This window comes from Pteropus vampyrus, unplaced genomic scaffold, assembly GCF_000151845.1.
Source record: "Pteropus vampyrus isolate Shadow unplaced genomic scaffold, Pvam_2.0 Scaffold321, whole genome shotgun sequence".
Taxonomy (NCBI): Eukaryota; Metazoa; Chordata; class Mammalia; order Chiroptera; family Pteropodidae; genus Pteropus; species Pteropus vampyrus.
Genome location: NW_011889102.1, coordinates 1,333,190 through 1,347,913, shown reverse-complemented (window position 1 = coordinate 1,347,913; position 14,724 = coordinate 1,333,190). Strand labels below are relative to the sequence as shown.

The following is a 14,724-nucleotide window of genomic DNA, read 5'->3' as shown; positions in this document are numbered from 1 at the left end:
CTGACGAGACCTTTGACCCTCAACAACATTAAGAGGAAACTCTTCTTTCCCTTTTCCTACCTGGGACAACTCTTACCAATCAGGGCTGCTGGCTTTACAAGAGCTAGGTTCTTGATATCCCTCCCTCACAGAGAAGATCCATCCAAGGTTATTTATCCAGAACCTAAGATAATTCTGTTAAAAAAATCACCTCAAGAAAACCAGTATGGCTAGGTAAAAAATAAGTTGAAGAGCATTTATTCTGTTTTATAAGTACATCTTTCTTCCACATAATTATTTATTGTAAAGACTCCCATAATGCATTTATATGCTTGTTTCTAATCCTCCCCCAACCAAGAATAGGCCCTAAATGCAGTGATGGTCCCAGAATGCCCATGATGAAGGTTCCCAAATGATTCATCTTCCAGGTACAGACCTGAGTCTTCCCTGGTACTGAGCTCAACATAGCCTGCACTGGCTCCAACCTCGACACAAAGCACACAAGGTCCCCAGTCTAAATAACAATGGAGGAAATGCAAACACCTCTTTCTGCACATAGGCTGCTCTTTGGGATTTTTGCCATAAACCCCCCTGAGAGTGACTACATTGCAGACGAACTCACTTCTGAGCACGTCAAGTCCCTCCTCCCCCCACTCTGAAGTGAGCCATCTATAGCTCACCAACCTCTTTCAAGCTCTTGAGTGGTTTTTAGTGCCTGAAGGTATAAATTTCAAGCACTTCAGGAAAATAGAAGAGTCAGGTATCACTTAACAATGAACCCCAGCTGATCCCTGGAGTTGCTAAAACAGCTGGATGCACTGACAGCAGCAACAGATCAGCCTCCCTGGTGGGGTGGCAGTTCCACCAGAGGTAGATCAGCTTGTCACTGTTATCACAGAGGTTTGGTCTGGTCTCAGCAGTGGGTTACTCTTTTAACCTTCAGTGCTTGCAATGCTCACCTGTAAGTGGCAATGCATGCCCAGCAGTGTGTTATGAAATGCAGTTTGAGCCCATGATACATAAGGCTTTCCTTAAAGGATTCTTGCGGTGGACGGTTGCTGTTTTGGTGTGCCTGCTACTCCATCCTTCCCTTTGCAGTAGAACTTTTCTTTCTTATGGGGAGCTCAGTTCAGGTGGTTCAAATGGGGCTGACCCAGCACCTTTATCCACCAAAGAAATGGGCTTATGACAGTCTGGGCCAAAGCCTCTCCCTGGTCACAATGACTGACTCGGTGATAGGCGTTCGACTCCCACTGAGGTAGAATCACCCCTAAAAGTTTTCTGTCACAATTTTCCAGATAGCTATTCTCTTTCTTTTAGGTTCCTAAGCTAGAAAGATGAATCAGAGCTATCAGGGCAATCAATTTCATGTGCAGCGAGCTCAAAAAGTAAACACAGCTGAGATAGGCTTGGACCTGATGGCGCTGTTGGAGCACCTGGATCAAGCTGAGTTTGAAGCATATTCCTGGATCTTCCAGGTACATTAGTCAGTATGTTTCCTTTTTAACTAAAGCTAGTTTTGAGTAGGTTTCTGTCACTTGCAGCCAAGGCTACCATTGTGAATTCCACTTGCCAACAAGATAAGGGTATGCGTGAGGTTCAAGCAGTACCTTATTGCTTGTCACAAGCAGAGCAAGATCTAGATTTCTGCTGATGAGGACAGTTGTGGTGCTTTTGAAAAACTTACCAATCAAGAAACAAACTTGCATCAACCCTGAAACTGCACCGTTAAACTACAGTGCCTTTCAGGGAAGTAAGAAACGGGGTTGCGCCTAGCAGAGTGTTTATTAGTGTACACTTTAGGTGATTCATAAAATATAAGTAAAAGGGGTTTTGTAGTCAAATACATTTATGTCAGGTTGGATTAAACAGCCACCTGAATGGCAGGAGTTAAAACATTAAAAGACAGAGCCTTTAATGTACCAGTACATTCCCATCCCCCTGACCCCAAACCAAATGGGGATAACGATGCAGTTTCCCAGACTTATTTGGCCACGAAACTTTTTTTTCCCATAAAATACTTTGTGGGCCTAGAGTTTCAGGGAACACGCTTTGGCCTGAGGCTTGACATCTTTGGGTGATGAGGCCATCGGAAGCTCAGGCAGCATCATGCACGGGCAAGAGCTAGCAAAACTAGCAATCTCATTAGGGTGCTCAGAGCGACTCCTCTCTAGCCTCCAGCAAATCGTGGTTTCCCCATCTGTAGAATGGGACCACATCCAAGGCTTGCTGGCAAGAGTAATTCATTGGCATTGATGGAGCCCCATTTCAACAGGGTTATTAAGATTCCATTATCTCAGAGTCATAAGGCTAATGGGACCTTTTGTTACATAATTTCAGCAATAAACTAAAATTATTTGTTTCTGATGGTGGTTCAAAAAGCTAAAGACGGTTCGACTTGCTTAGGTAAAAATAACTGTGGTTGAAGGGAAGAAAGAAAACCACCCACATCCATATGCACAAACAGAACTGTGGCCACGGTTCCCTACGCCAAGTCACAAAATAAAAAGTGCAGTTCCTGAAGGTTCCAACCCCTGCAATCGGGTTTTTACCTTTGACAGTCACAGAGATGGTAGTGTTCTCTCCCACCAGGTAGCCACAGGGCAGAAGCTCGGGGGTCTCGGAAGCGTCGCTGCGCTTGACTTCCCCGATGCTGTAGCCGAGAACACTATCTGAATTCAGCCCTAGCTGACTCACTGGGTCGACGTGAACGATGTATTCCTGGAAAAAATAAAGACCCCATCAAAGATGTGGCTAAAAATCTGCCCGTGACTCATGTTTTCATTGGGTGATTTACAATCATCTTCTCTCTTCTTTCTCGGCTGATGCCTGAGTTGAAATCGAGCTGCGGAACGAGGGGAAAAAAAGCTGACTTTCCATGGGGATGATGCCCCACTATCACAGGCCTTTTACAATATAGATTTATTTGGTTAGTGGTGTGCATGTGTGGCGGGGGGTGGGGTGGGGGGGGAGGGGGGGGCAGGGGGAGGAACCCTAACAAAACTGTGAACGTTTAGTCTGGATCAACCAAGCACGGAAAAGTTAGGCCTCTTTTCTTAAGTTCAGCTTGAGTCTTGAAGACATCAGGTGCTGGAAAACTCATGAAAAAGTAATTCTCCCAAGAAATCCCTCCACCGGCCCCTTCCTTTGGCTTAAAGACCGTATTGATGACGAAGAGAGCAAAAAACCCAGATCTACTAGAAAAAAAAAAGCATCTCCTGTTCTTTAAACAGGAAAATGTGTGCTTAAATTGGAACAAGGATCCATGGGCTATGAGGTGGCTGGACGGTGGCCGGGGTGGAATCCCAGTAACAGACCTTTTACCTTTAATGGTCTCTTTTCCTCACATGCGATGCCCCATGGGCCCTTCTCAGCCCAAACTCTTGTCTTTCCAATCCAAGGATGTCCTGACTGCCCGTCAGGAGAGAGAGGTGCTGGCCCTGGCGGCAGGACTGGTCCACCGTAAGCCATGCACATCTCCTGCCTATAGACTGGCCTGTGATCTTTGGTCAGAGAATAGAATTTTCTCTGTGTGAAGCCATCTGAATCTGGATGCTAAAAGAGACTAGCGTGTACTAGTTAAGTCAACTTTTGAAGTCAAACCGACCCAACTTAGACTAACCTAGTCTAATTTTAGATTCACGACCTTGGGCAAGTGACCCGACCTGAACCTCACCTTCCTCACCTTTACGTGGGAAAATAACAGAACCCTCCTACGGGCTTGGAAATAAACTGAGGTAATGTAAGGCCTCTGGCACAAAACACGTGGGCTATTGGTACTGCTCAAGGGATGTGATTAATGAACACTTAACAGTTACTGACTTAATTCAGAATGATGGAAAAAAGTGTATCAAAAGCTTCTTTCAAATCACCTTGTGTTTCAAGGTTCACCCGGTACTCATTAATTATCTCCTGTTGCAAACACCCACTCCAATGATGTGATAAGAATGAATACAAAAATAACTATGCCAACGTCTTTGACACTGGCCAATAACCAGATGTTAATGTCACTTGTAGCACAAATCACAGACTGAAGTGTGAGCAAGGATGCTGGGCAAGTTGGATCAAATCCCTCGAAATAAAGAATGGAAATCTGATGTCTGAGTCCCAGAGCACATACTTCAAAGCAGATGCCATAAGACATAATTCTATGGTAAAAGGAGAATGTGGACATTAGCAGTTCACATGAGAGGCTGAGATAATTGCTCAAGGCTGGAGAAATGACTCATTGGCTGACCAACCACTGCCAAGGGCAGCCAGGAACAGTATGGCCAATCAGCAGTCTATACTTACCATCCTCCTTCTGCCCCAGCAACATAAGGATGTGGGAAAGAGGACAGGCCAGAGAAATGGCCAGACGCAGGACACAAACCGCCCTTCCCTCCCGAAGCCCAGGCTCCCACTTCAGGTAGACTGCCATAGCCGTCTCCTTGAAACACTTACTTTGAACAGCCGTCTAACCACCCCATCGAGCACATCCCACTTCGTCTTGCCACTAACTCCAATGCAGCCAATAAGAAAGAGGTGTGGTCTGGAATCCTAAGGGTAAGGAAATGCATGCAGGTGAAAAACAGGTGGATCTTTTCTGACACAGTTTAGCAAGGACTCAGGTTGTCTTAGACTCCACCAATGGTTTGAAAGGGGAATAAAAGTCCCGTTTTAACATCAGATATAACTTAGATTGAATGCGAGAGTCTTCAAATTTTCCTGCTCTATTGCTAAAAAACCAAAACCATCTGTAGGTCAGGAAGTGAGGTTCTCCTCCCTGGAATCTAGAACCTTCTATTAAATGCATACCTTGTACAGTGCACAGATCACATCTCTTGCCTGGAATGCTCTCCCCTCTCCTATCCATCATTTCACTCTGTTAACACTCACCTCTTCCAGGAAGGCTTCAATTTAGCTCACCAGACTCAGAGCTTATACTGCTTCAGTGGTTCTGTACATACTTATGTGATGATATATTCTGTACTTGTTTATTTTTAGGTATTTCTATCTTATTTGTAAATCGAGTTTATCTCCTTGCTAGATCTTAAACTCCTTCAGGATAGAATATGCTTCTATTTTTTCTTTTCTTCTTTTTAAATAATGTTTATTTCTTGTCTTCTAATTCAAAATTAAAAACATGCAATTGAGAAAACTAGTAATACTCTGGGAATTTCACGAAAGGTCTTTTTCTATTTCTTTTGCATCTTCGTCCATAAGGCTCTGCAAAGTGGGGGCTGACTAATTGCATTGATTAAAGAAAAGCTAGGAGAACATTTCATTCTTTTATTTTTTTAAAAAAATATCTGACGTGCTCGCAAGGATATAGAATTAGGAAAGTGGTAGGGGGCGGGGAGGGACGTATCTGGCAGTTAAGCAGAATCGGTAGAGAGAGGAGCACGTGAGATGATCTGGCCCCACCACTTGCTTTGCAACCTTAAGTAAGTGATGCTGGGTCTTAGGTTTCTCAGTTGCAAAATGCAGATAATAACATCTGATCGACCTCATGTGGCTTCAGCGGTGATCCAGAATGATACAGATTTTAAAAGTGACCCATAGACTTCTTTAAAATGTAAAATCTATCTGTTCAGGTTGATGATTGCTAGAATGAAACACATTCACAAGCATCGCCTGCATTTACTATAAGAATGAATTTCCCACTTGATAGTCCGTCATCACTCTACTACCTAAGCTCTGAAAGTGGGACTCTTTATTGGATCTTTCTAGGCTAAAATAATGCTAAAACCCCTGGCAGCTCTAAAACTCTGGGCCTATTCCCTTCAGTGAGAATAGTGGGCCAGTCACAAAATGGAAACCCAGGCACAAACAAGTCTGGATGTGGACACTTTGTTTTGGTGGGCACTGCCACTTCCCTAGCTCTCAGAGACTAGAATAGCATGTTGGCTAGAACGCTAAGAAATAACAAAAAACTGAAGGGGACTTGCAATAGTAACTCATGAAGCCTTTCCCGATGTATCTGAGAGAAGGTCATTCACAGCATCATTTGGATTTAATCAATGACTAAAATCAACTTTGTCTGTCAATCCCCATTCCTATCCCTAAATAGTCTCTGCTGGGGGTATGGCTTCCTCAGACTTGGGAAAAGAACAGAAACTACTCAGAAAATTCAGATTCCCCCACCTTGGCGAGTCAGGATGTCCCACCAGCTTTACTTTTAGCCACCTGTCTCCCACTGTCTACTCCATCAGTAGCTTCTGACAACCGGATAAAACTGGTGCTTTTGGTCAGCTTATTTCTGTATCTCCTGTGCTCAATGCACTTAGCTGCCTTTGGAATACTTTGGGAATACATTAAATTCAGAAAAGCCATTGCTGATTGATGTTAGTGTTTAGTTAGTTGAGTGGGACCGTTTTTAGTATTCTTTATTAGACTTCCCAAACACGAGACACGGAAGGGCTGTTTGCTCCCTTTAATTGTATCAAAATGCTGCTGGGGATTAAGGTTAGTTAAGGAAAGTGTTAGTAGTATTTTCATATCACCTTAGGCTCTGAGGCGATATGGTGTGACGATGAAATCACTAAGCTAGGTAGTTCTACCTGGGGAAGGGACAGGCAGAGCAGGGAAAGGGATCCAACTAACCTCCTTCCACTTCATTTCCTCCTGAAAGCTGACAACTATCTTAACATGCCTGCCTCCTTCCTTCCGAGCCGAGCATTCACCAGTGTCATCCAGCAACATGTCTGCGAATGGAAAACATCAACAGCCTTAGGCACATGGGGACAGCAAAGCTGGCTTCCTGACACCCCCGCTGCTTGTTGGCATAGCAGCAGGACAACTAGGTGTCTGGGTGCAGGGAAAGTGGGGGGTTTGGGGAAGGGGAGAGGGCAGAATGGAGAATGCAATCACAGAAACCAACGGTGGATCAACCAAGGAACCAGCAGGCTGACGATGTACCTTGCCAAATGGAAGTGCGAGGGAGAGACTGAACCAAAACAATAGCAACAGCAGCATCATGGATAAGAAATCAAAGCATCAGCCTCAATATGGTTACAAAGGAAACCTAGATCAAGTTCCATAGTCACTGTGCCAGCCTGGAATCCAGCCGGAAGGCAGGAAGATCACAGACCAAGCCATTGCCCCAGGTGGGACCTGCTGCCATGGGGGTTGTATGCAGCATTCAGCTTACAGGTCAGCCTCTTAAAATGGATTAAACAGAACTCAGCATGGTGGGCGAGGGGACCCAAGCTCATGGCTTAGAGAACTTGGGGTGCTGGAGCGAAGCATGATGGCAGTCTTACGGCTGGGCTCATGTTGGTAGCAGACGCACACCCAGACACACACACGCCCCAAGTGCACACACGCCTGTTGCCTCTCCATTTGATCTGTTGATCTGCTTATCTTGGGGCTCTGGATTAGAGAACGGAGTGCCAGCTGCGGGCCCTGTCCTGTAGCCCTGTGACACCACTCACCCAGGCTGGTTGACTCAGTGAGGTTCAGGCTGTGCTGGGAGAGGCCCATAGACTGCCTCGGGGAGGCAGAGAGGGACACCTGGGAGGGTGCCCGGCTGCAGCCACTGCCTTGAGACTCCGACTTCAGCCGGTCGTTCTCAGCTTTCAGCTTCTCTATTTCACTCTGTGAAGAGTAAGAGAGCAGCTCATTTACTGGGTGGATATAATGCGAACAAGCCTTTTATAGGGGAGAGATTTGAAAGGCCCCTGCAGGGGTAGTGGGTAGCTCAGCTGAGGCAGAGTAAGTTACACAATCTGGGAGATTCAACAGTGTTCACTGCCTTTGCTGTATACATAGGCCTGTCTGGTTGGGGAGGATCCATACATCAAGAGAGCTGGCCTTTCGGAAAAGCTCAGAAATGTTTCCTAGAGGCTGAGTCATAAGTGAAAAGGAGTCATATCAAAGAGGTTTGAGCAACTCTGGGTTTGACAGGTTTCTTTACTGCAGGACTTTTCAGAGCCTTTAATGAGCTGCTATGCATTGTAAATCTGAGCCGGTGCATAGTGTGCGGCATTTCCCAAATGTATTTGATCAAGGAGCTTTCCTTTCACAGAGCCGCCCAATGGAACTAGTGTTCCGGGGAACCTCCTTTGGGAAATGCTGCTCTCCAGTGAGGTCCCATTTAGTAGAACCCACAGGGGTCTTTCATGCTATAAATAGTTATGAAGAAGCTACAATTGGTTAAGCACTGGTGCTACATCCAGAGAAAGGGATGCAAAAAAGAATAGCTCAGAAGGCTCAAATGTCTTCAATCTGTGGCAGGTGAGAGGGGCTGTAAAAACAAATGTATAGGAATTCAGGGGAGGGCACTCATCCTTCTAGCTGCGGGACTTGGAAAGGCTTTGCAGAGGAAGAGCCATCGGGCTGAGCTTTGAGGGAAGGGTCCAATATGGATGTGCAGAAGATACTCCGGTAGAGGAACAATATGAAAAAGAAATTTTGGGGCATGCAAAGGGAGCCATCAGTGGCTCCCCCTGGCTGGAGAGAAGAGTCTGGAAAGTAGAGCTGGGGGTGGGTGGTGAATTAAGATGGAAAAGGATCTCAAAGAAGGCCTTGAAGGCCAGGTGAAGGACATACAAGAGGAAATAGCAGAGCCACTGAAAGTTCTGCATAAAAGAAAGTCGTGGTTACTCTTACACTTTCAAAAGTTTGGTCTTTGAGCAAAATGTGGGAAAGTCTAGCAGAGCAGAGGGCTGCCGCGAGGTTCTGATGCAGCCTTGGGGCGCGGCAGAGGGGAGCCTGCTGATGCTCCCTGCCGGGCAGCCTTGCGCTTCACCCACGCTCCTGGGCTCTTACCTGCATCCTGTTCATGGCCTCCCGGAGCTGGTCGAGCTGGTGTGCAGAGCTGAGGGCTTCTAGGCGGATGTCTGTCAGCTTCATCTCCTTGTCTCTCAGCTCATTTCGGAGCTGCATGACGGTCTCGGCTTCACTATCCATGCACTCTGAAATTCTAGAGAAAGAGGAATGTTACTGATGAAGGTAGCTCTGAGTTCCCTGTCAGTCCACCACTGACCACTGGTCCATGTCCACATCAGGTTTGTTCAGCAGTAACCCTGTATAACCAGCTGCCCGGTGCTTCCTGGAGGTGACCATATCGAAAGCACCTTAAGTTCACAGATTTTATTGCTTCTCTGCACTCTTTCATTGCAGAGCTCTTGCAATCAGAATGGCTTTGGTGTGCCTTCCAGCACAATTTCAATAATCTAGAGATAAATAAGAGTTTGCAAAAGGGAGTAGTAACTTTGGGGGTTTGAACCACCCTCCGCAATGTGTACACAGCTGGACCCCTGTAATGATACCACATGACCCCTGAGATCTAAAACCCACTCAGAGAGATGATGAGGTCACCTGTCTGTTTTAAAGATTAGACACTCAAGAGTCAGACAGCTGAGGGATGATTTTTATTTACTAAAAAGGGAACAAAACCTAAAGATAAGAGTGGAAGGAGTTAGTCCATTTCTGGTCATACGAAACCCACTCCCCTAAGTGTCTGGAGAGAGAAACATTCTTTCATTCCTCTACCTCCCACAATGCTTAGTAAGCTCATGGCAAGCAAGAGAAACATCTTAGGTAGTTAGAGAGCACATAGGACGAGATGACACGGAAGCCGAAGTTTTATCTGAAAAGTGTTCAGCGGTATGGCTAGCTGTCTTCCTTTCCCAGCTGCACACCAGATCAAGGGGACTGTGGGACCCTGCTGAATTCCTCTTTCTTAAGAGGTGGTCCTTCTAGGGTGGGTTCTTCAGATACCTGGCAAGTCTGCGCAAAGTAGAGGATCACAAAAGTCACGATGAATTGTAATGTTAGAAAAGATGGTTCTATTAAAAAGAAGTTCTGGTGATTTCAAAGATCATAGGATCCAGAGTGAGGGGTGATCCAGAATAGAAAGCTTTGACTTTCTTGGACTGAAGACAAAAAAACAGAAAAAAAAAAAACAAACCCAACCCAAGTTCATAGTTACAAGACTGAAGCTGATTATCTCTGAAAGGAATAGCAAGCATCTGGTCTCCATAGAAATAATCATGCGAGCCCGTTCTACAAATCTCTAGTACTGGATCTGGGTCCAAGAAAAAACCTGATGTGTAAAACTGGTTCAGGATGTGGAAATGTGAATTGCCAAAGGAAAGCCATTTATAATTGTTTAAAGAGATGTAATTGTATTTCGGGGGCAGAAAGGCTAAAAGAAAAATTAACTCCGGAACAGCCAAATCTTTTCGTTACTATTTTCTTGACTTGGACTATTTTGATTTGAGAGATACAAAGAGAGTAAAACCACCTCTTATTTTTAAGAGTTGTCAGCAGCCAAGGAAGTTTCTCTGCTTTAAGATCTTCTGACACCTCCAATGGACTCCTGAAAATGTTAGAATTATTTCCATTTCACATCTATGAGAAACTCAGGCCAACAGATTTGGGACTAAAAGGGCTAGAGGGACAGAAATATCTTTAGAATTCAGATGATCCTTTCTCCCACTCAGCTCTCTGTGCTTTGAATAGCCTGGGTTTATAAGGTTTAACTATAGAGTCATGCTTTTCTTTGAGTTGGGAGGTTTGCAGGGGGAGCTTGCAAAAAAAAAAAACTGGTTCTTTCTTGAGAGGGGGCTTTGGTTTCCTGGTTTCAGTGAAGTATAAAGTCTGAACTAAATTCCATCATGACAGTCCGGCCTTAGCCAAACCATGCCCTGCACAGATCGCAAAGGCTCCAATTCATTGCAGGGGACAGTTGGCTTCGGCTCACACTCACACTGCCAGTCTGGTTTGTCTGCACTCCACAGCAAGGCACTTTGCTCCAGTCTCCTTCACATGGTCTGTACCTTTCCCCCAGAAAGCTTTCCCAGCAAGAGAGACAGCATTTCCTAAGCACCCACTTTGTGGAATACAGCACATAGGTTACTTTGCAAAACTTGGCCAATGGCACTACACAGGGAAGCAAATCAAAATGAAGAAAGTCTGTGTTGAGAGTAACTGCACGAGGCCATTCTGTGCTCTCTCCAAATCAGCTGGTTCCCAGAAATACACACTGCAGGGCCACATGGGAGGAACGTCCTACAACATACAGAGGATGTTGAAAATAGGGTCTTCTGCAGCAGCCCCAAGTAAGAGTTAGTCCCTAATCCTACTGTCCAAGGCAAAGCCTTCTCCCTTGCTTCCTTCCCACACGACACTTCTGTTATGTCACTGATAATCTGGTTGCTTTTAACAGATCATTCCCTGAACTCAGTAGGTATTCAATACATGCGTGTCCACTTCATGGACTACTTACTGAAGCCAGCAGAGGCATATCTTTTCCTACTCAGTCCCTAACACGTTATTCTAGCATATTCCCGCTGTCTTGTCCAGAAGGCAGGGCTGGTGGCATACCTAATTTTAAACGCCTTGAGTGTGGGAAACACTGCCTTCCCACACCGCCATTCCTTTCGCCCACGGGGTAGAGGCCTTTTCTAAGTCCTGACTCCCCTGCTTTTTGCTTTTGCTTTGAACTCTCTCTCACATCTAGATGTGCGCATTCTTACACACCCTCCAAGGTTGGAGAGAAGCATTTGCTCTCTGCCCACCCTTTGGAAAAGGAGACCAAAAACAAACATCTCCAGTGTGCATGGATGCTGTGGAATGTCAGAATAGAGCTGGAGAGCCAAGAGTCCGTCCTGCCCAGTCCCTGTGGGGAAAGTGGTTTGGAGGGAGAGTTCTCTTACGGTCTCTGGGAGTCCTAAATGGCTGAGCGTATCACCGCCATTCTCTCTTCACCTTACTTGGCTGCCCAGCGGCACCGGGCCCAGTTAGTTCTCCTACCTCCAACCAGTTTCTTCTCTCTGCTCCTGTTTCCTCCCACCTCACTGGCTGCTCTGCTTTCTCTTCCTGAACCTCAAACATCAGAGTGCACCAGAGCTCAGTCCTCGCCCCTCTGGCACTTCTCCATCTTCAGTTAACCCCCGGAGAATCCCTCCAGTTTCCCAGCTTTCAATAGCTGCCATGAGGCCACGTCTCCCAAATCTATACCTCCACGAACTCTAGGCCGGTCGGCATTTCCCTGTGACTGTCTCCTGGGCGTCTCAAACTGAAGCAAATCACCATGTGAGTTTAACTTTTCTTCCAGAATTTATCCTAAATCCATGCAGGACCCACTACTAGCATCAGTCACTCATTCCTTCCACTTAATATTTATATGTCTCCAAAACCTACAGAGTATCTACCTCTAAGGAGCTTAGGCTGTAGAGTTTTGGGCAGTGTTGAGAGCAGTGGAGGACAAAAAACATAACTAAGAAAAATCTACACAATAGGTGGTGATATCTGCAATGGCAAAAAATAAAAGGGGGGAAGGAGATGATAAAGTATGCTGTCAAGAATGTCTACCTATTACACATGAATCAGATGCAAATTCACTTTGACTTCAAAGTCTCACCTGTACTAGGCTCCACCTATCTCCACGGCCTTGTTTCCCACCTGCCCATCCTATGGCAGCCACTGGCCAACCCCCTCTTTGACAGACACACCAGGCTCGTTTCCACCTTAGTTTCCTTGTGCTGCTTATTTCTTGGGTCAGGAAGGCTGCCTTGCTCAGTGTGAGCCTGGGGCAGCAGAGGCTGCTAAGTGTTCACCACAGCCTATTCTATTCCCTTTCCCTCCTGGGCACACTGACTTTACCTCTTCCCTTGCAGGTGTATGGCCTTGAGTCTTGCTTAGTGGATTGTGGTGACATGTGTCTCTCCTAGGCCTGGCCCATTAAACCCTCCTGCAGGATCCTCTGTACTCTTTTCCCTCCCCCACCTGCTGGCTGGACACAGAGTGCCCAACAGAGGACTCTAGCTCTTTGGGATGGCCAGGCCATAAGATGGGAGGAGGCCTGGTGCCCACATCACCACAGGGCAGGCCACCTGCTGAAAAGGAATATCTGCAATGGGTTTGGAGAAGTACAGACAAATGTAAAGCCCCTGAGTTTTGGGACTGAGTTTGTTATAGCGGCTGATGTTACTGAGCAGACAAACCAGTGGTTCCTTCTGTCATGCAGATCTCAGCAAAAATGTCACCTCCTCGGAGGGGCTTTTCCTGGCTACCCTGTCTAAAGATGCTGCCATGATACTCTGTATCCCAGCACACTATCTTCATTCCCAGCATCAACCCTTAGGGCTATCTAATTTTTCTAGTCTATTCAGTTGATTTGTTTAATGTCTGTCTCTCCACCTGGTGTATAGGGTCTACCAGAGCAGGAACTTTATCTGTCTTATACGCTGTTGTAACTGGAGCCAAGAACGGTGCCTGGCACAGAGCAGAGGCTCAGAAGTGGAACGAGCTGTATGTGTCCTATCCTCACTAGTCCCTAATCCTCAGGGGCGGGAATATGGTTAATATTCTCTTTGGTCTCTGCAGAACATCTGGAGTAGTGCCTTGCTCATACACGATGTTATATACAAAGTATAAGTCAGTAAGTAAGAATGGATAAAAATGGATGAGTTTTTTTCTAGTCAAGAGTACAACTTAAGTGGGAAACTCTGGAATGAAGGAATGAGTGACAGTCATAGGCAACTCGTCCTTCATTTACCCTCGTAGGCACCATGCAGGTCAGATAGGACTCGCACTCCCGATTATTGGTCTAATCCACACAGGAACTCAGGGCCCCTGGGTGTAGCACTGGAGCCCACTCCTCAGTGCTCCCCTTCCTTCCCCTGCTCAGGTTTTTCCCTCGCCCACAATGGAAGTACATGTCTCTGTGGCCACCCTCTATCAGATGCTCCCCAAGAGAAGGGGAGCTACTAATCTAAGTAAAACGAAAACTCCCAACAGAACCAAGTTTCACTGTTGGGTGGGGCTGCTGAAAGTTGGGGCCCTCTGCTGTCTCCTCTTCCACTACCTGCCTCTATGTGGTCTATGCAGTTGGTGTGCTACAAAGACCTGGCCAATCCTCTCGCCCACATTTCCTGCACCCCTTGGGGAAGCTGGCCTTCGAACCCTTGTGCAGCGGCTATCTCCAGCAAGCTGGCTAGCTGGCTTTTGGGACCTAGGATGGCTCCTGAGAATGAAGGCTGATAGAACAGGAACAAGGAAGCCCTTCATGCATGGTGTCTGAGTTGGCCCTCACAAGAATCCAGTGAAGCAGATGTAATGAATCCCATTTTACTAGTGAGGAAACTGAGGTGTCTACAACCACCTGCTCTCTTGTTTCACGATAGTTCACAGGTCATTCAGAAGCCCGATGCAGTGACCATTCAGACCCCCGTTGCAGTGGCCCTCTTCTCTCAGGCACTGTCTCATCTTGTAGACAACTGTCCTTGCAGACTATCTGAGCTCCAATTCTTCTTTCATCTCTAATCTGAAGGTCTCTGATGGAAGTCAGACATAGGGTAGGGACAAACCTTCTCACTGCTGCAGGGAGCCAGCTGTGCCACCTTCTGAGCTGACACCTGGGTCCCTAACCTGTCTATTCCAAGCCATTCCTGACCTGCTCTTGCCCTTAAGAATCTGGGCCTTATGTTTTTAAATGGGGCACAAGATGTTTTCAGATGGAGCAATGATCGGTGGGTGCTCAGTGGAAATCATGGGAGGCAGGCTGGGCAAGAGCCACTTGTGCTCCCAAAGAGCTCTGTACAAATTGCCTCGTTTTAAATTTACTAGGGGAGTTCAGAATGGCAAATCATTTTACGGAATATGGACCCTTTGGAAAAGAGATTGTCACCGAATGGCTCCATTTTTTAAACTTCTATTTTCTGACTTTAAACTTCTACTTTCTGACCTCGAAGAAAAGTATATCACTCTAAGCCTTGTCACCCAAATGAACCAGAATTCCAGCAAAAATTGCCA

General features: G+C 46.2%; 1 protein-coding gene across 1 annotated transcript in view; it reads right to left on the bottom strand.

Annotated features, from left to right (window-relative positions):
- NAV2 (neuron navigator 2) overlaps nucleotides 1-14,724 on the bottom strand; it is a 388,116-nt gene that overhangs the window by 19,804 nt on the left and 353,588 nt on the right. Inside the window, exons 29-33 of the mRNA XM_023521874.1 lie at nucleotides 8,731-8,884; nucleotides 7,395-7,557; nucleotides 6,565-6,665; nucleotides 4,423-4,518; nucleotides 2,532-2,700 (exon numbers count right to left, since the gene is read on the bottom strand). Of these exons, the coding sequence (XP_023377642.1) occupies nucleotides 2,532-2,700; nucleotides 4,423-4,518; nucleotides 6,565-6,665; nucleotides 7,395-7,557; nucleotides 8,731-8,884 (683 nt within the window). The remainder of the gene's footprint in view (nucleotides 1-2,531; nucleotides 2,701-4,422; nucleotides 4,519-6,564; nucleotides 6,666-7,394; nucleotides 7,558-8,730; nucleotides 8,885-14,724) is intronic.